The sequence below is a fragment of the Anopheles darlingi genome, chromosome 2, assembly GCF_943734745.1.
Source record: "Anopheles darlingi chromosome 2, idAnoDarlMG_H_01, whole genome shotgun sequence".
In the NCBI taxonomy this organism is placed as follows: Eukaryota; Metazoa; Arthropoda; class Insecta; order Diptera; family Culicidae; genus Anopheles; species Anopheles darlingi.
This window is the reverse complement of record NC_064874.1, coordinates 68913557-68933023: the sequence shown is the minus strand read 5'-3', so window position 1 is coordinate 68933023 and position 19467 is coordinate 68913557. Positions and strand designations below refer to the sequence as shown.

At 50.0% G+C, this 19467-nt stretch overlaps 8 protein-coding genes across 9 annotated transcripts in view; 6 read left to right on the top strand and 2 right to left on the bottom strand.

Moving 5' to 3' along the window:
* Window positions 1–630: 630 nt before the first annotated feature.
* LOC125952343 (F-box-like/WD repeat-containing protein TBL1X) lies at window positions 631–2820 on the bottom strand. The gene is made up of 4 exons (XM_049681787.1): window positions 2653–2820; window positions 1635–2590; window positions 1442–1558; window positions 631–1377 (listed from the first exon to the last, which is right to left on the bottom strand). The coding sequence occupies exons 1-4, from the start codon at window positions 2708–2710 to the stop codon at window positions 994–996; spliced, it is 1515 nt and encodes a 504-aa protein (XP_049537744.1). The 5' UTR covers window positions 2711–2820; the 3' UTR covers window positions 631–993.
* Window positions 2821–3225: 405 nt separating this feature from the next.
* LOC125952450 (60S acidic ribosomal protein P1-like) lies at window positions 3226–4082 on the top strand. The gene is made up of 3 exons (XM_049681911.1): window positions 3226–3412; window positions 3623–3881; window positions 3947–4082. Exons 1-3 carry the CDS (start codon window positions 3338–3340, stop codon window positions 3958–3960), a joined length of 348 nt encoding a protein of 115 aa, XP_049537868.1. The 5' UTR covers window positions 3226–3337; the 3' UTR covers window positions 3961–4082.
* Window positions 4083–4196: 114 nt separating this feature from the next.
* LOC125952449 (60S acidic ribosomal protein P1-like) lies at window positions 4197–5073 on the top strand. Its single transcript, XM_049681910.1, has 3 exons — window positions 4197–4389; window positions 4608–4866; window positions 4938–5073. The coding sequence occupies exons 1-3, from the start codon at window positions 4315–4317 to the stop codon at window positions 4949–4951; spliced, it is 348 nt and encodes a 115-aa protein (XP_049537867.1). The 5' UTR covers window positions 4197–4314; the 3' UTR covers window positions 4952–5073.
* A 151-nt stretch (window positions 5074–5224) lies between these two features.
* LOC125952448 (60S acidic ribosomal protein P1-like) lies at window positions 5225–6090 on the top strand. The gene is made up of 3 exons (XM_049681909.1): window positions 5225–5401; window positions 5625–5883; window positions 5955–6090. Exons 1-3 carry the CDS (start codon window positions 5327–5329, stop codon window positions 5966–5968), a joined length of 348 nt encoding a protein of 115 aa, XP_049537866.1. The 5' UTR covers window positions 5225–5326; the 3' UTR covers window positions 5969–6090.
* Window positions 6091–6241: 151 nt separating this feature from the next.
* Window positions 6242–7102, top strand: LOC125952446 (60S acidic ribosomal protein P1-like). Its single transcript, XM_049681908.1, has 3 exons — window positions 6242–6418; window positions 6637–6895; window positions 6967–7102. Exons 1-3 carry the CDS (start codon window positions 6344–6346, stop codon window positions 6978–6980), a joined length of 348 nt encoding a protein of 115 aa, XP_049537865.1. The 5' UTR covers window positions 6242–6343; the 3' UTR covers window positions 6981–7102.
* A 42-nt stretch (window positions 7103–7144) lies between these two features.
* LOC125952381 (ribonuclease H2 subunit A) lies at window positions 7145–8312 on the bottom strand. The gene is made up of 2 exons (XM_049681832.1): window positions 8046–8312; window positions 7145–7982 (listed from the first exon to the last, which is right to left on the bottom strand). Exons 1-2 carry the CDS (start codon window positions 8227–8229, stop codon window positions 7189–7191), a joined length of 978 nt encoding a protein of 325 aa, XP_049537789.1. The 5' UTR covers window positions 8230–8312; the 3' UTR covers window positions 7145–7188.
* A 61-nt stretch (window positions 8313–8373) lies between these two features.
* LOC125952306 (E3 UFM1-protein ligase 1 homolog) lies at window positions 8374–11463 on the top strand. Its single transcript, XM_049681725.1, has 5 exons — window positions 8374–8555; window positions 8621–10072; window positions 10156–10620; window positions 10865–11076; window positions 11168–11463. The coding sequence occupies exons 1-5, from the start codon at window positions 8479–8481 to the stop codon at window positions 11320–11322; spliced, it is 2361 nt and encodes a 786-aa protein (XP_049537682.1). The 5' UTR covers window positions 8374–8478; the 3' UTR covers window positions 11323–11463.
* An 877-nt stretch (window positions 11464–12340) lies between these two features.
* The window catches only part of LOC125952339 (monocarboxylate transporter 10), a 12973-nt gene continuing 5846 nt past the window's right edge, over window positions 12341–19467 (top strand). Inside the window, exons 1-2 of one of the 2 annotated variants that reach the window (XM_049681781.1) lie at window positions 12341–12508; window positions 15566–16426. In XM_049681781.1, the coding sequence (XP_049537738.1) occupies window positions 16093–16426 (334 nt within the window). In that variant the 5' untranslated portion in view covers window positions 12341–12508; window positions 15566–16092. The remainder of the gene's footprint in view (window positions 12509–15565; window positions 16427–19467) is intronic. The other variant, XM_049681782.1, reaches the window with a different exon arrangement.

Genomic DNA, 19467 nt, shown 5'->3' with positions numbered 1-19467 from the left:
GTATTAGGCACGATTAAGCAGCATGTAAGCATAGTTTGGGAAGAGAATCTTCGAGAAGCGATCATAGACGCCATAAATTGAAAATATCTGAACATAAATAGTACAGGCTGAACATAAATAGTGGATCTGAACATAAATAGTATAGTACATAAATAGTCTTATGTCATAGCCAAAATTGTTTGTAAACCGAGACTCAATCCACATTAATGGACATAAATTAGATAGAGTACACCGTCAGGAATGGAAATGCGAACAATAAGTATTTTTAACGATGAATCAACAAGTGTTGGTGAACAATGCAGATAAGATATACTAAGTACAGTTGTATCTGTTTTAGCAAATCGTGCAAATGCGGTGCGGGCAACTCGCGCTACCGATTAAAGTCGCTGTTATGTAGAGACTCATCGAGTAGAGATCCATTTAAAATTTAGTATCAAGTATAAACTGATACTGGCAACTTTCCTCAGACAAAACATACCTTGTGGATGTCACCTATCCTAGCTCATTCTTCTGAAATACTGAGTTCAGGGTCGTAGACAGTGCAAAAAGAGAAATGAGTTTGAAAATTATTTTTCGGCAAAAGTGCGTTCGCACGACTATCGAAACAAGATGAGTTTCATTTATATAATTTTTCGTTTGTCTGTTTATTGTAGTCAAGTCAATTATATTCCTTCAATCTTGAGTGCATGCTTCACAGTGCTTGCGCCGTGGAAGTGCTAAATGCAAAAGGAGGAAAATGATAATACGATATCCGTAATCAGCGAATGGTGGAAGAAAAGTCGTTGCTTATAAAGCTTTGCGCATGATCTCGCCCCACCAGCTTCAGTCACTTCGGCAAAAACTCGTTTCGGTTTTTTAAGCTGGCCGCTTTATATCTTAAGATTTTTTCTCCGCCGCCGTCAGTAGAACTGCTGTCGACGATTTTGGTTCCACTGGCGGTGGTGCTAATGCTACTACTGGAGCCAATACGCCCGATCCGGCTGCTACATGTGCTCATAACTTTCGTAAATCAAGCACAAATACACTGCCATCGCTGGCACTAGCACCGACTTTGCTGCCGCGCGAGTTCCAGCACACTTCAAAGATACCTCCCGTGCCCTTGTAGCTGTGTACCAGCTGGCCGCTCTGTGTGCTCCAGATGTGGACGCACTTGTCGAAGCTACCGGAAGCCAGGAATTTGCCATCCGGGCTAAAGGCCACTGAGTACACCGGTTCCGTGTGCTTGGTCAGGGTGTGAATGCACACACCACGCTCGACGTCCCATAGACGCACGGTCGAATCGAAGGACGCACTCGCCAGAATGAGGTTCATGTTCGGGTTCTGTGTTCCCGTACCCGTCGGAGACCACTTGATGGTGTAGATCTCCTTTGAATGAGCCTACGAATGATAATGAAATCAGCTAAAGTATGCTGTAACGCCATTTGACCTGTCTTTCGCGTACCTGCAAATCATGAACGCATGTGTCCTGTTTCATCGACCAGATTTTCAGTGTCATATCATCGGAACAGGATGCCAACAGTTGCCCTTGAGGATCCCATTTGATCGCGTTCACTTCGTTCTACGAAAAAACAAATTCAATAGTAAACGGCGTTGATCTTGCGGCGGTGTAATTGGGCTGGTTTCTTTGAACTAACCGTGTGTCCCTGGAACGATTTGATCGGCTTATCGATACCAAGCTTACAGACGTGAATGCACTGATCAGTACTGCAACTGGCAAACGATTGGTTCGATTGCCAATCCACATCGAGTGCCGGTGCCGAATGGAAGCTGAACTGCTGTGTGCACTGGCCCGTTGCGGCATCCCAGATGATGGTCGTTTTGTCGACACCCGCCGAAAGGATGTAATTGCCGCGTTTGTTCCATTTCAGCGCAAAGATCGGTCCCTTGTGCTGACCGAGCGTGCTCGCCAGAAGCCCATCCGTTCGCCATATACGAGCGTATCCGTCGTACGATCCCGTGGCCAACAGCGTACCGTCGCAGTTCCAGTCGAGCGAGGTGACGTCCTTGTTGCTCGGTACCTCAGTGCCACCCTTCTGTATGCAATGACGCAAGACGAGTTGGTTCGGATTGGCTGGATTATCCGACATATCCCAGATGCGGGCGGTGCTGTCCCCGGACCCGCTGGCCAACAGATCCGTGCTCGGGTTCCAAGCACAGATGAACACTTCGCTCTCGTGTCCACGCAGTACGGTGGCCTTCGAAGCCGGAATCTCAATACTTTGATCGACTTCCATCGTTTCCGCCGGAGCAGGTGTCGTCGAGGAGGTGGTCGTCGTCGTAGCAGGTGGGGGCGTCGGCTCTTCCGTCGTGCCGTTCGTTTCCGGAGCTTCGGTTTTAATTGTCTGCTTTTGCTGATTCTGCATATTTTGCCGGATGGCAACGACTTCCGGCATAACGGCATCGATCAAGCTGAGGCTTTCGACGAGCCGATGTTCGGTACCGTCCTCCCCGATGCTGATTTCGGCCTCCGTGTACTGCAGTCCTTTCTGAAGAATGCTCAAGAGTGCCGCGGGTGGAACGATCGCTCCATTTATGTTGCTCTGGGAGATGTGTGACTCGATGCCGAACGTGTACGCAGAATGTGAAAAACCTGCCGGGAAAAGTGGGTGTTAGTCCGGTGGAAAACCCGGTTGGCGCCGCTCGATTACGAACCCGACTCTTGCAGATAGCGGTAAACGAGGAAGTTCACCTCATCGCTGGAAAAGCTCATCTTGATTTCCTGGGGGATATGGTTTAGCTGCCGTTTTATCCACTTTAAGGACACAATTTCAGGAAAAATTTCATTAAAAGGGACGCTGGAATGTGATTTGTTTTTATTTTTCCAAGCCGAATTTTTTTTCGAAAACCCAAGCCCAGGTTGCGTTGAAGCCGAGTTCAATCGCAAGCACACTCGAAAGTACGCGTTTTTTGTGAAATCGTGTGTGCGTTTGCTTGAAATCACATTCACACCGATAATTTTCTTGCGTTAAACAGCTTGCTGTCAAACGGAACGCCTGTCAAAACTGTTTCCGGTTTGGTGACGGAAAACGATCCAAACGATCAAAACGATAGGAAAAACGATCAAAACGATGAAAGAAACGATAAAAAAAGTAACTAATCGATAAAAAAAAGTAACTAATCGGCCAAAATTGTAACTAATCGGCCAAAACGATCAGAAAAACGATGAAAACGAACAGGAAACGTCAGGAAATGACAGAAAACGTCAAAAAACGTTTCCGCTTTCCCCCCTTTTCCCCTTCTTTTCGAATCGCGCCGTGAAACTGTGCAGCGTTCTCATCGGAGCTAAGGCTAATTTTTAGCGACTTGCACGGTTTTACTGAAGAAAAACCACCCCAAAATGGCTCTTAACAAAGCTGAACTAGCCTGTGTTTACTCGGCACTGATCCTCGTTGATGATGATGTTGCCGTAACGGTAAGTTTTCCGACTGTTTTCCACCGTGGCGCTGGGGGCCGACCCCCGTGGTTTCCGTGATGATCAAGCATGGTCCGTGATCCGTGATCCGTGATCTCGTGAATTCCTCGGGACTCGGCGAATTGCCCCCGGGCCCACGTGTTGGTGATGGGTCTTGGCGGGAGTGTTGTGTGGGAACTAACGTGTCTTTGCTCTACCCACCCATTCCAGGACGAGAAGATCTCGACCATCCTGAAAGCCGCCGGTGTCGACATCGAGCCGTACTGGCCTGGCCTGTTCGCCAAGGCTCTGGAGGGTATCGATGTCAAGAGCCTGATCACGAGCATCGGCTCCGGCGTCGGATCCGGTGGTGGCGGTGCTCCGGCTGCTGGTGGTGCTGCAGCTGGCGGTGCTGCCCCGGCCGCCGCTGAGAAGAAGGAGGAGAAGAAGGAAGAGGAGCCAGAGGAATCCGATGATGACATGGGATTCGGTAAGTCCGGCATCGATTCCGTCGTGGATCATTTCATAAACTCCCCTTCTTTCCTTGTCCAACAGGTCTCTTCGGTTAGATCTTTCTCGCCGTATTCCGAAGACACAAAATGGAGCTCCAACCTGTTTTGTGTACCTATATTTGTACAATTGTACTGTACATTTATGAATAAAACATTGATGTAACTCATCAAATCCACGCTGCTTCGCTTCGTCCTTCATTCAAAAATGGTTCAACAATTGGAATGGAAATCTGTTGTATTCCGCTCAAAACTCCTCTCTTGTTTCACTTTTCCTTCCATATTTGCCAAAAATACTGATTTAGTTTTTTCCCCCTTTCCGAATCGCGCCGTGAAACTGTGCAGCGTTCTCATCGGAGCTAAGGCTAATTTTTAGCGACTTGCACGGTTTTACTGAAGAAAAACCACCCCAAAATGGCTCTTAACAAAGCTGAACTAGCCTGTGTTTACTCGGCACTGATCCTCGTTGATGATGATGTTGCCGTAACGGTAAGTTTTCCGACTGTTTTCCACCGTGGCGCTGGGGGCCGGCCCCCGTGGTTTCCGTGATGATCAAGCATGGTCCGTGATCCATGATCCGTGATGTTTGATCTCGTGAGTTCGTCGGGATTCGGCGGATTGCCCCCGGGCCCACGTGTTAGGTGATGGGTCTTGGCGGGAGTGTTGTGTGGGAACTAACGTGTCTTTGCTCTACCCACCCATTCCAGGACGAGAAGATCTCGACCATCCTGAAAGCCGCCGGTGTCGACATCGAGCCGTACTGGCCTGGCCTGTTCGCCAAGGCTCTGGAGGGTATCGATGTCAAGAGCCTGATCACGAGCATCGGCTCCGGCGTCGGATCCGGTGGTGGCGGTGCTCCGGCTGCTGGTGGTGCTGCAGCTGGCGGTGCTGCCCCGGCCGCCGCTGAGAAGAAGGAGGAGAAGAAGGAAGAGGAGCCAGAGGAATCCGATGATGACATGGGATTCGGTAAGTCCGGCATCGAGGATTCTTCCGTCGTGGATCATTCAATAAACTCCCCTTCTTTCCTTGTCCAACAGGTCTCTTCGGTTAGATCTTTCTCGCCGTATTCCGAAGACACAAAATGGAGCTCCAACCTGTTTTGTGTACCTATATTTGTACAATTGTACTGTACATTTATGAATAAAACATTGATGTAACTCATCAAATCCACGCTGCTTCGCTTCGTCCTTCGTTACTTCGTTACTCCGTTTCATTCAAAAATGGTTCAACAATTGGAATGGAAATCTGTTGTATTCCGCTCAAAACTCCTCTCTTGTTTCACTTTTCCTTCCATATTTGCCAAAAATACTGATTTAGGTTTTCCCCCCCTTCCGAATCGCGCCGTGAAACTGTGCAGCGTTCTCATCGGAGCTAAGGCTAATTTTTAGCGACTTGCACGGTTTTACTGAAGAAAAACCACCCCAAAATGGCTCTTAACAAAGCTGAACTAGCCTGTGTTTACTCGGCACTGATCCTCGTTGATGATGATGTTGCCGTAACGGTAAGTTTTCCGACTGTTTTCCACCGTGGCGCTGGGGGCCGGCCCCCGTGGTTTCCGTGATGATCAAGCATGGTCCGTGATCCGTGATCCGTGATGTTTGATCTCGTGAATTCGTCGGATTCGTGATTCGGCGGATTGCCCCCGGGCCCACGTGTTGGTGATGGGTCTTGGCGGGAGTGTTGTGTGGGAACTAACGTGTCTTTGCTCTACCCACCCATTCCAGGACGAGAAGATCTCGACCATCCTGAAAGCCGCCGGTGTCGACATCGAGCCGTACTGGCCTGGCCTGTTCGCCAAGGCTCTGGAGGGTATCGATGTCAAGAGCCTGATCACGAGCATCGGCTCCGGCGTCGGATCCGGTGGTGGCGGTGCTCCGGCTGCTGGTGGTGCTGCAGCTGGCGGTGCTGCCCCGGCCGCCGCTGAGAAGAAGGAGGAGAAGAAGGAAGAGGAGCCAGAGGAATCCGATGATGACATGGGATTCGGTAAGTCCGGCATCGAGGTTTCTTCCGTCGTGGATCATTTCATAAACTCCCCTTCTTTCCTCGTCCAACAGGTCTCTTCGGTTAGATCTTTCTCGCCGTATTCCGAAGACACAAAATGGAGCTCCAACCTGTTTTGTGTACCTATATTTGTACAATTGTACTGTACATTTATGAATAAAACATTGATGTAACTCATCAAATCCACGCTGCTTCGCTTCGTCCTTCGTTACTTCGTTACTCCGTTTCATTCAAAAATGGTTCAACAATTGGAATGGAAATCTGTTGTATTCCGCTCAAAACTCCTCTCTTGTTTCACTTTTCCTTCCATATTTGCCAAAAATACTGATTTAGGTTTTCCCCCCCTTCCGAATCGCGCCGTGAAACTGTGCAGCGTTCTCATCGGAGCTAAGGCTAATTTTTAGCGACTTGCACGGTTTTACTGAAGAAAAACCACCCCAAAATGGCTCTTAACAAAGCTGAACTAGCCTGTGTTTACTCGGCACTGATCCTCGTTGATGATGATGTTGCCGTAACGGTAAGTTTTCCGACTGTTTTCCACCGTGGCGCTGGGGGCCGGCCCCCGTGGTTTCCGTGATGATCAAGCATGGTCCGTGATCCATGATCCGTGATGTTTGATCTCGTGAGTTCGTCGGGATTCGGCGGATTGCCCCCGGGCCCACGTGTTAGGTGATGGGTCTTGGCGGGAGTGTTGTGTGGGAACTAACGTGTCTTTGCTCTACCCACCCATTCCAGGACGAGAAGATCTCGACCATCCTGAAAGCCGCCGGTGTCGACATCGAGCCGTACTGGCCTGGCCTGTTCGCCAAGGCTCTGGAGGGTATCGATGTCAAGAGCCTGATCACGAGCATCGGCTCCGGCGTCGGATCCGGTGGTGGCGGTGCTCCGGCTGCTGGTGGTGCTGCAGCTGGCGGTGCTGCCCCGGCCGCCGCTGAGAAGAAGGAGGAGAAGAAGGAAGAGGAGCCAGAGGAATCCGATGATGACATGGGATTCGGTAAGTCCGGCATCGAGGATTCTTCCGTCGTGGATCATTCAATAAACTCCCCTTCTTTCCTTGTCCAACAGGTCTCTTCGGTTAGATCTTTCTCGCCGTATTCCGAAGACACAAAATGGAGCTCCAACCTGTTTTGTGTACCTATATTTGTACAATTGTACTGTACATTTATGAATAAAACATTGATGTAACTCATCAAATCCACGCTGCTTCGCTTCGTCCTTCGTTACTTCGTTACTCCGTTTCGTTCAAAAATGGTTCAACAATTGGAATGGAAATCTGCTTTATTCCTCTCAAAACTCCACCACGTGTTCCAGGCAACGCTCCCGGAAGTACTCGTTCCTCTTTCTGCTTTCGTTATTCGATGCCGAGAAGTACTTGGACAGTTTCTCGCTACCGTACGTTGCTTTCGATTTCGCGTCTTTACCGTCATCGGCATCGTCGAACTCCATATCGTAGGCTTTCTTGTCGAGAGCGTTGCCAGCCGTGGACCAGCTGAAGCGAACCAGACGCGGAAAGCCAAATACAAGATCCACCTCGCCTAGGAACTTTTTCGTGGTCGGATCCCCCGGATAGCCACTTCCGAAGGAATTCTCCTCTTCGTTTGGTCGTTCCCGGAATTGCCACACTTTCAGTGCGTGATCGCGCGTTACCTTGGCCGCAATACTGGCAGCCGATACGATGGGGTACGTGCTATCAGCCTTCTTGGCCACGGTGATCTTGAATTTGGGAAAAATGTCCTTCAGTTTGGCCTGATACTTCTCCGGAGGTCCCACCGTATCCACATACACCTCGGCGATATTCACGCCCGCCTCGATGGCCGCGTGGATCAACCCGATCGCGGAATTCATCGATACTTCGTTCAGCGAACACTTTGTCCGCCGGAGCATGCTCATCGAGATGGTGCTGGGGGAGATGGCTTCGACGGCCCAGCCGAGCGCTTCGGTAGCATAGTCCTCCTTATTCATTTCGTCGAATATTTGGTCTCGCTTTTCCTCAGTAAGCTGCTTCGAATCCGCGAATCCGAGGGACTTCAGGATATCCTTCTTCGAGAGTGGACAAAAGGCGATTCCGTACACCATCGGACCTAGCATGGGATTATAGGATAGTTTCATTTTTCGCTCGGAATACGGTTCAGGATCTCTCTTACCCAGCACGGGCCCTCGACCGGCTTCGTCGACCCCGAGCATGCACGGCTCATCTTTGCACAATTGTGGGATATCGGAAATGTAGACAAAGTTTTTCGCATTATCCTGCTGTCCGATGTAAGGTCCTAGTGCGTCCAAACTATTAATTCTCGCGGGTTTTGTCTCTTGTTTCACTTTTCCTTCCATATTTTCCAAAAATACAAATTTTGCCTCGAACAAAAAACCGCCAATTTCCCGCGTAAACAAAAAAGAAGTGTTGCCAGGCACGATTCCCTTGACAGTTATTGCTGGCAACACGGTTTTGATGTCAAAAAAGTAAACAAACTTCGCCTGCGTGGAACTGTTTTTTTTTTTTTTGCTGAAAAATCCTTGCCGAAAACCACGAAAAAACCACAATTTAAATAGTGAAATAGCTAACTTCGCGGTTATTTGAAAATGTCGTCAGATTGGGATGAAATCAAGCGATTGGCGGCCGATTTTCAGAAAGCGCAGCTCACTACCAGCTTGCAAAGGTAAAACCCGGATTTGAACTTCCCGGATTTCTTCCAGGGCATTCACCTATTTTTCTGTTCCACAGACTATCGGAGCGAAACTGCATCGAGGTTGTACGGTTGTTGATCGAAAAGCAGCTCATACAAGTGATCTACACGAACGATGGCAAAGAGTACCTCACGCAGGAGCACCTAGCGCAGGAAGTGAAGGATGAGATGTTTTTGCGCGGTGGCCGCGTGAACCTGGTCGAACTTGCCACCACTTTGAACGTGGATTTCGGAAAGGTGGAGTACACCGCCAAACAAATCACTGCCGATGATCCGGAGATTAAATTTCTGCTCGGTCAACTGATCGACAAAGGCTACACGCAGCGCGTAGCGTCGGAGATTAACCAGAAGCTGGTACAGCAGGGAGAGATCGATGTGGGAAAGCTTACCACGACGTACGACCTGCCGGCCGACTTTATTCTGAGCGAAATAGTACAGAAAAACTTGAACCGTATCATCTTCGCCAAACAGGACTCGGCCAATGCTAACGTCTTCTTTACTCGCTCGTATATTGAGCGCAACAAGGCAAAGATCCGAGGTGCCCTGGCGGCAATCACGAGACCAACGCCTCTATCGGCTATCCTTAATCTTACCGGCGTCCCGGAGCGAATGCTGTATATGGTGTTGAATGAGAGCTCATCGCTAGGCACGGTCACGATTCGCTCGCCAGCCGGGCAGTACATACCGCACGTGTACTCGCGCATGCAGGCTCAATGGGTGAAGGACTTTTACCGTCTGAATGGCTACCTTACGCATGAATCCGTTAGCAAGCTGGGTGTGAGCGATGTGAAGGCATTCGTGTTGAACCATCTGCCGGGTGAAAAGATGGTACACCTGAAAAAGTGTCTCATCGGCAACAAACTGATCGAGCAGGTGAAGGCTTCCTTGGAGGAGTGCATTGCGACCCACTCCTATCTGGATGTTAGCTCGATTTTGCCATCGGCATTGAACGATGAGGATATCGATGAGATTGTGATGCACGTCATGACGCCAGCGATGCGGCGACAAACGTTTGTCTTTGGGGCAGTTATACTGACGGTGAGCTTCATGGATGAGGCGGTTAAACCGTGCCACGAGTTAGTGAATGAGCACGCCAAGCGTGCGGTAGAGAGTGGCACTTACCAAAAGTATATGGCGGAGAAGATGATGAAGCACCAGGACGTTGACGCGAGTGGCGCAGGTGACGATGGGAAATTGGACAAGCGTGAGGAGCGCAGAAAGAAGGCCGCCGGTGGTAAGGGAGGCGGTGGAACGCAAGGGCGGGAAACCAAAACGAAATCTACTAAAAAGCACAACCGCGGTAACCGAGGCAACGTGTCGGATTCCGATGAGGAGAATGACAACGTACAAGTGGGTGGTGGTAAGAAACCGGGAAAGGAACCAACGCTCGAGCTGATCACACCGAAGGAGATCGCCAAGATCGTTCAGAATGCGCTGGAAGCGGAGGGTTTGGAAGAGTTATCGAAAGATGTTGCGAATCATTATTTCCCGTAAGTAACCAAAAGAGATGCAACAGATCATCTCATTCAGAGTGTGATTGTCGATTGTACTGTTCTCCTCCGCCCATTTTCAGGACCCTCAGCAAGCAAGCTCTAGTAAAGGCGCACGAGCTGTACGAGCTGTCGCTGCAGAAGAACAATCAAAACCGCCGGCAAACGCACGCCAGCATTCAAGAGAAACTGAACAACCTGTACAACGACATTCGGTTGTACGAGAAAGGACTGAAACTATTTCCGACCGATGTGCAAAGCCAGTTATTGAAATATTTGCTCAAATCTCTCGGTACGGACGTGTGCAATGAGTTGTGCCTGTACGTGGCGGCCGAATGTAATCTAAACACCAACTACAGTGCCTCGTTAACTGCGGAGCAACGCACCAAAATTGGAAACGAGTGCGATCCGGAATATCGAGAGGCACTACAGGCCCTTAACAAGTCGTTGAGCACTAGCGAGTCAGTTGATACGTTTCTCGAGACGGCGGAAAAGGCGCTCCAGGCGTGCAGCATGATGTTGAAAAAGATCGACAAGAAAAAGGATAGGTACGTAGGTCGTACGCGGTTCTTAATTAGTTTCAATTAAGTAGATAACGAATTTTAATTTGCTCTCTTACGATGCCGCTTATCTTATCTCGTCCATCGAATTCGCTTTCTTATGTTGTTTAATTGATCGTTAATTAAGTTAGATTAGTGCTGAAGTGCCCCAAGTCGCAAGCGAGCTCTCATTTATCAATGGATTGAATGTTTCCGTTTGATTTTCTCATGGTGTCCCTCCTCTCATTCACAGGACTGTTATTCTTGGGCACAAACATGGACTGCTGGAGCAGCTTGCAAGCTGTAAAGATCCGGCTCTTGTTCTTCATCTCGCCGCCCTAATCATCTTTACCATATCGACGCAAACTATGCTGCACGCTTCCGGGCGTCACGTATCGGCCATACTTAGCTTCCTGCAGTCGACGCTGACTGCGGAGCAATCGAAGACCTTCAATACATACCATGGTAAGCCCGATATTGCGGGACTGCTATCCGTTGAAGAGGGTCACATTGTTAACGATATTGCGTATTGTTTCCCTATACACACATACACTAGACTTGGTGTTGAAGCTGCTAAGCACGGAGAGCGCTACCGAGAATGGGAACAAACCTGGCGGTGAAGAGATCGCCAAGCAGCTCGAGGAACTAACGCCGGTTGTAAAAGATATCGCAACAAACTTTAAAAAAGCGGGAGTAACGTCGGTCGAATAACGCGTGTGCTGGATGCAGCGTGTTTCTCGCAAACTTGGAGCTTGGTGGCTATGGGTTATCGTTATGCAGCTTATTGGCAATACATTTTCTTTGACATACTCTATAAGCACACATCAATAAATTGATCATTTCGTTAATTGCCTCAATGTATTAATTGATCTGTTCGTCCGAGGGGATCTGTTCGTTCGAAGGTGGCTGGAGAGCAAAGCAAGCGATCGATGGTGACCCGGTTTGGGATTCCATCTCGATTTCTCAACCGTAGATACCAGCATAGATCAATGCAGTCAACGATCGATTATCACAAAGTGCTGTGATGTTGATGTTTTCAATTAACGTGTACACCCCACCACCACTATCCTAGCAAGCAGGTGGCGGCTATTGCTTGTTGCTTTATCACTGAACCGAGCGGGACAGACCGAGTTTAATACTACCTTACTACTACATGGGTTCCACATTAATTTCCGTCCGCTGGCGACAATTGAAGTGACGTTGGCTGGCGTCGGACCGGCGTGCGTGATCTCCATGTTCTTCCGAAGGCTTGCTACACGATCCCCGTAGCCGTCAATTGAAGGCGTAGAAAGATCCGCACACTCGCGAACTATCAACGCTTGTTCCCTTTTGTGAGCATATTAGCGCCAACGCCACCGGTTCACGATGCTAGCGTATCATTCTGGCGTTTCGCGCTTACCTATTATAGGATGGTTGAATGAAATGCCAACTGGCGCACCGTGCCAAGTCTGGCCCGGTTCGGTCCGAATTGATCAGGCGGGGACCGAACCATAGTGAAAGGTGAGGTAACCATTGTTGTCTAGGAATATCTGGCTGATGCAAGACATACCGACATCTTTTGGGGATGTCTCCCATTGCCAGTAGCGCACGACACGCTGGTCTGGTGTGATCGCGGTACCACTGGTTCGCGCCGTGGCTCCGCTCTGCGAGAACTAGACCACACCGGAAATGGTTCGCGCGTAAAAAAAGGGAACTGCAGGCGCCAGTGCAGTCAGTGTGATTCAATAGGGTGACGGTGTTGCATCAGATTTTCGAACCCAAGCACTTCGTTTTGCGCCGGAAGCCGGTCAGTTGTCCGTTAGACCACGAGGAGGCCAAAGGTTCCGGCAAAGTGAGGACCCTGCTTGCATCGATAGCGTTTTGTACTTTAAATTTATTCCTTCTGACTTGAACACCGGTTAGTATAAAGCCCATAGATGGGTGTGTGTATGTTTTAAACCGTTTTCGTGAATTTGTTATGGACTGCTAGCACACCGCGTTGCTAAGCAAAGTCGCCAAGAACGCGCCATGGTTACCGCGTTTGCTCAGAACTCATGTTTCTGCTGCTTCTTTCCTCTTTAAACTTTTCTCGTATCACGTGGACCGGTTCCATCCCGGGGAATCGGAAGTATAATTCGTAAATCCAATAACCCCCCCCCCCTCCCCCCCTTCTCCAGCAATGCATCGTAAAACGGATGGACGGTGACGGAACCGATAGTATGCGCCACCGTCAGTCGTTTGTGAATGGTTGCCGCCGATAGTAGTATTGCGATAAGATAACGATCGCGTCATTCCCGAAGGATTTCCCAATGTAATGAGACGTAAGCGGGCCCATAGAACGGCGTAGAATACCTTGCCACGAATGCCGCCACCGGTGGAAGCAGATTGGCACCCCTGATAACGTTTGGTGCCTACACCGTCTGCACGTTTCACACGCGTCGATTTCGTTTGCTTTCGATAAACCGGCCAAGCGGAAGGAAGCTGAGTCAGTTCGGTTGTTTAAACACTCGCGAAAGGGTGCCTCCGTGACGTCCGTGCGTGTGGAAGGTGTGGTGTGCACCCAAAGTAGTAGCACATTTCACGGTCACCAGGCAGCGCCGTGTGGGCGCCAGAGCATCGGGACCCGGCGCTCAGCATACCGAACATTGCACGTGATTTTGGAATTAAAAATAGCTGCTGCTTCCCGGTGTTTTGCGCAAATGTGGCGCGGCAGCCGATGATATGTGATGGACCCACCACTTGCCCGGCTTCAACTCCAATCTTCCCTCCAACACCACCACCGATCGATAGTACGTGCACAAGCACCGGTGTGCTAGTATATCGCAAGCATCGCCACCGGCATGCCACCGAGAATCGATAATTATAGCACGCGACCAACGTGGTTACACTCACACGCGGACATCGGTCGGTGCGCTTGCATAATATCATATCGCGCGCGCGAGGGCGCCATGCGATAAGACCCTTTGCGGGAACCATGTTTCGTTGAGTATTTGTTCCGTTTTTTTTTTAATTTGATTCCTTCATCACACGGCGCCGGTGCAATGTAAACGAAATGTAAACAAAATCATCCATGGACCAACACGGATGGATGCGGACGATCGTCGTGAGTAGCGAGTGGCGTCGCATGGTGTGAGATTTTGCGTGGTACATTCTACGATGGATGTTTGCAGATAAATACGGCGTTCTTTCCGCGATTACACACGCGTAATGCCATAAGTTTCCCGTTGAGATGTCGCCGCGTGCCAGCCGGTCTTTGTTGGTGGTCGAGTGATTTATGGTACGCCGATAAGATCCCCGATCCTTCCGACGATCTCGAGTAATGAGGAGCTGAAGTGGAACAGTGGAGGAGGGTGCGCGCGTGTGCATTGCCAAGGTCAAACAATTAAGAGGCGGCCATTAGGAATAGGATGCAGACGAAGAGAACGGTAACCATCTGCCAGCCCTAATCACTGGCTGCGGAGAAAGAATGCAAATTTAGATAACGTTGATAGAGCACTTCAGACCCTGGCTTTCTAATGGCCGTGTCATGTGCACCCACTGGAGCACTGGTTAAGTTGTTTGCTTAAACTTGTTCAAACAGCGACAAAGAGTAGCTGCTGCTGTTGTTGCTCTGCGGTCTTCTTATCGTCTCGGCCGAGAGTTTACTTTAGCGTGCCCACGCTGTTGCGCTCGAGGGTGACAATTGAGCCCGCACACTTCAGATTCTTGAAGTTTACAACTGCTGCATTCATCCATTTAACTACGAAAATGTAATGGTATCATACCAGTCTTTGACATTTTTCCATAATCCAGCGATGATGGATAAGACACCATTTTAATCCATTAAGGCCCTCTTCAGTATTCATTTTCTTTCTTTCTCAACATTTTCTTTCTTTCTCAAAAATACCGAAACCGAAACATTAATCAAATTCTGTTCAAACACTGCCACCTCGATAAGGAGAACACAGTTGTCCTAACGGTTGTCTTCTTTTTTTTGTTGAGGCAAATCATCTAGTACGATCACACCCCCAACGGACAGTCTGCGGTCTGGAAATTTGATCGCCAGCAGCCTCGCCCGCCCTCATTTCACGGGGTCGTGGATACAAAAAAAAAAAACTAAAACTCTGACTAGTGTGGGTCTAGTGCGTTTGTAAACATCATCAAAAAAATTGGACGGTGTCGTCTGGCAGTGCTTGTTGGCTCACGTGTTTTGCCCGGTGTTCATAGTGTACAGCGCACATTTCTTGTTTTGCCAAAGGCAACCGGTATGAGGGGCTAACCGAGGTCATCGTTATAGTGCTGTGCTAAGCTGCCATGTTCTTAATATTTCACAATCTCCACCTTCCCGCTTAAACAGCTGGATTGTGCAGAAGCGCATAAAAAAGACCAATGATGCTATACGATTACGCTTTTCTAACCTATGCTTATAGGAATTATTAATTTGGAAAAATTTGTCGAAAACATTTTTTAAAAAATGGAATCATATCGTCGTTCCCAAGGAAAGATTCCTTTATTTTGTGAAAAACAAGCAGCAATTTGATAAAGAAAAGGTAGTTTGAGGAATCATCGGAAAGCGAAAGGGGTTTTTTTTATTAAGATGAACCGATAAAAAGGCGCCACAAATACGAATGTACTCCAACGACGAGACTAAGAACTAAGGGCGCAGGAACTTATCAACCCGATAGAACTGTTCCTCGCCCCGCTATGATGCATCTACAACACAAGGGACGCGTTTGCCGACTGACCGCGTGCTCGAGCTTCGTTCGCCGGAACACTACCACCGTACCATCGTGCCGATCAAACGCACACCACGTGTGCAGGCCGGTGTAACCGAACACACGGTCGACTAGACGAACGAAGGAAGTCCTCCCTCGTGTGTAGCGAACTGAGGGGCGCAACACCCCGAACCGAGAACCCCCTCCCCCCCCCCCCTCACTCCCTCCCCCCTTGGTATGCGGTAATGGCTGACGACTGATTCACTTTCTTCTATTTAAAGCTGCTCCGGGACGACGGCGACGACGACAACGACATGTGCGGTTCGCAGATCGGCCTTTTTCACTTGCGTTTTGGTCGTCGGCCGAAGACAACGTGTTGACCGCGAGCAGCAGCAGCAGCAGTCAACGTACGACGACACCAGAACCAAGCCACACGGTGTGTGCGCGGGCGAGTGGGTTTCCGTGTCTGTGCGCTTCCGTAGAGTGAGGAAATTCCGCCAGTGAGGATGAGTAGCGGCCACTGTGACAGTGCACGATCAGTCCAATCTGTAGTAGTTGCGAAGTGAAAGTGCTTCGGGATCGGGACAGCTGATAACGTGGCCATCGTGGGGATCGCGTTTCAAGAACAATCTTTCGAACAGCAGCAGCAGCCGCAGTCTCCTTATCGATCTCGCGTTCGATCCGGAGCGATCGTAGTGTGATTGGTTGTCGGTGCGCGATCAGAAATCGATCAGTTTCTAGGCAATTCCCGAACTCAGAGCACACGCGCAAACGGCTGGACGGGACTGGCTCGAAATCGCTCGTCGAAATGACGGAGAATTCGAGAATCGTAGCGGATAGTGTAACGCCGGTGAAGATCGTGGCGGCGAAGGCCGGTGCGATCACAAATGGACACCATCCGCACCTGAACGGTGGTGTGGTTGCGGCGGGAGACAAGAAGACGGCCGCCCCGCTACTCGATGGATCGCAAGGTGCCGTACACGAGCCACCGGATGGTGGTACCCGGGCCTGGTTGGTCATGGTGGCGGCCTTCCTCTGCAACGGTGTCCTGTTCGGGGTGATCAACACCTACAGCGTCATCTACCTTACCCTGCAGAAGCAACTGGACGAGATCGGTGACAAGGAAGCCTCCAGCAAAGCAGGTTAGTGTGAAAGAGCGTGGCTAAACGGCTAAATTCACTGCCAATGCCGATGGAGGCGGATGGTGACTGATCCGCGGAAAGTGAGCTGTCACGCAGCTGCCGGATGTCGCGCCGTGTCGCGATCGTTTCTAAGTTTATCAATTGATGGTTTTTCTGTTTTTCTGTTTCTTGTTTTTCTTGTTCATTTTTTTGGCATGCGTCTCATCGGTGGTTATTAGATTTGCCTTTCCGATTTTTTGGCTGATGAAACATCGGTCCCCTATTGCAAGGCATTAGCTCTGGCCGTTTTTGTCTGTCTCCTTTGCGGTGCTCCCATTCCGGCGAACCGTAGCGAAGCCGTCCGTCGATGGCATTTGTTTGTTTGCTGTTTTGCAAGGTTCGCGAGCTCCCGGATCATGGGCGACTCCAGCCGAGTGTGAGTTCAAACCCCGACCTATTACACTAACGATCGCGGGATCACGCGTTTGGGGGATTCATAGAATGGAAGAAGCAAAACAACAACAGATGATGGTATTTATTTGGAAAAACAAAGGAAACCAATAGATAAGCCTGCGCCAGATGATAGGAGCCGGCATTAATCGGGTTCGTTGATAGCGCGGTTGGCCGGTAGATTCCCGGGCCAGTAATTTGGAGGAATCTTCCTCCTTTGCCATTGCGATCGGGGCACCATTAAGTACAGTGAAATAATGCAAAAACCGTCCGATGAGCGATGGTCCGTAACAGCATCGTTCCACCAATTACCGGTGGATGGGACATTTTTCTTGCCAGTTATAGTGTCCGACCGGCCTGTCATGGAGGAGCGAGCTAGCAACAGTATCGTGATTGGAATGTACACAATTCGAAGGCACCATTAAAAGCAACCTGCTGACGATAAGGATGTCAAAGCTGCTCCAGGTCCACCGCGACCTGTCCTGATAGCATCGTAAAGTCGTCTTTCCTCGGCGTAGTTCTCTCGCACCTTCGTACGTACGTACTAGTGGGAATGCAGTCATTCCGGTGCCACCTCCGGATGGATAGACGCCCCGATGCAGGGTGCTGGGGATAAGCGCGAAAATGATATGCAAATAAAATTCGCATCAAATTAGCGCACCTGAGCGGGCGAGCGATCGGGTAATTTCAATACCGAAGGGTACCCTTCTGTCGGTTACCTAATGCTGAGTACCGGCTGCTAACTCGTTTAGTGCCCATCGATTTGGTAAACAACAACAACAGCCTGTGCCTGCGTGTGCGAAAAGGAGGGGGCACGCCAGAGCATCTGTTGCTGCAGCTAGCCTGGCGTTGCCGGAGGCTGGCGGCCAACTTCTTATCAGGCGCACAACAGTTGAGACATTAAGATTACGGCGGACATGAGCGGACCCTGGCTGGCCGTCCGCTGTGGCTGTTGTTTCCATATGGTACCGTCGGTCCGGCCCTAAACCCAACAGACGAGTGGCCCAGATGGTCCACAGATTTGCTTTGTTCTCTCGTCGTTTCGCGACCAAGTACTGCACTCCCATTTTACAGCGACTGGGTATCACTTGACGATACCGCACGTATGTAATCGGTGTGTACTCTGTACCCATCGCCACCGTCGTTGCCTGATTAGACTGCTGCCAGACACGGGGAGACTTCCACCGACCGGACCATTTCGACCATTTCGAGTGATCGTTTTGCACCGCGCGAAACAATATCATGCATTCAAACAATGGTCAACCGCGACAAGACAGATTGGATGGGATTGAAATTAGGGGAAGAAACCGAGCAGATCGAAAAAGACCAAGAAAGAAAGACCCAAAATGCTCGTGATGGTAGGGGATCGGATGATTTTCAAAAATAAAGAAAAAATCGGCCGAGCGGCGCGTGTACGTCCGGCGAGCGAGCGAGCCCCCAAGGAGCATCGACAACAACAAAACACGGTGTGGACGGATGGACGCACAACACAAGACAAAACAAAACATGTGCGGAAGGGGGGATGTACGGACGTACGGGCCTTCCCGTCCCTCCCCCCAAAATGAGACAAACAACGGACGTACAACGGCCAACGAAAATAGAATCATTTTTGCGCCGGCATTATCGGTTCGGACTTTTGGCGATGCAAAGAGTTGGGGAAGGGGGAGAGGGTTTAAACCGCGTTCTGCGGGGACGAACAAGGAGTCAGCGGGACAAACTTCGCACGCAAATACCAGTGCAGTTCTAGAAGATCTGGTCTGTTTGACTTGGGTAATTGCGCGATCCGTGAGCGAACATCAACATCAATTCTTCCGCACGTCCGAGCACCTATCAATGTCCCAGCGGTACCAGCGGTGGACACTTTCCACTCAGCCCAAATGGTGTTGAAAAGGTGCGGACAGCAACATCTCGGATGCCGCGTTGACGCATGAAGCACCGCATTTTTCGGTCCATTTTAGGGTCCATTCTATGGTTGGTCGAGACACAGTGACAAGTGCCAATCATCTCCGGCAAAGCTGCCGTTGTCTAGTGGCCGATAACCAATAATATCGGGGACGGGTGACGCTCATAGACGACGCTGGCTGGACGGGTGGACGCCTTTCGGTTTGCGCCATCGTCAATTGAGTGTCGATTGCGAGAGACAGAAGAAGGGGGTTTGGAGTCGGGTTGGGTTGGGAAATTGAATCGATCCCATCCCGCTTCGATCCCGCGTCGATCGGTCCATCGATTGGAACCTCTAAACGAGTGATCGCGATACGCAGCTGCGGTGGCTGTGGTTCAATTGAGGAAGATTATTCGATTGACCTCTCGGCTGAAACTGGCATGGCGGTGATGGTTCCTTCAGCCATCCGGGGTCGCTCGATGTAATTGTCCGAATTGACTACGTCTAGTGCCGTGGAGACACTGGGTGCGATGGTTTCAGGTTCAAGGTTAGCTCGAGTTGATGATTTCGTTTGGTCCCGAATTGTTTAGCGATGCGCCAAGATGCCAATGCCGCCATGTTGTGGCACATTTCCTTAGCCAAAACAACCCCGAGCACGTGCTGCCGGTGCGTATACAACTTGGCCTGGTGCGAAAACGCAACGCAACAGGTAAAATGAGGTCTCTCTGGA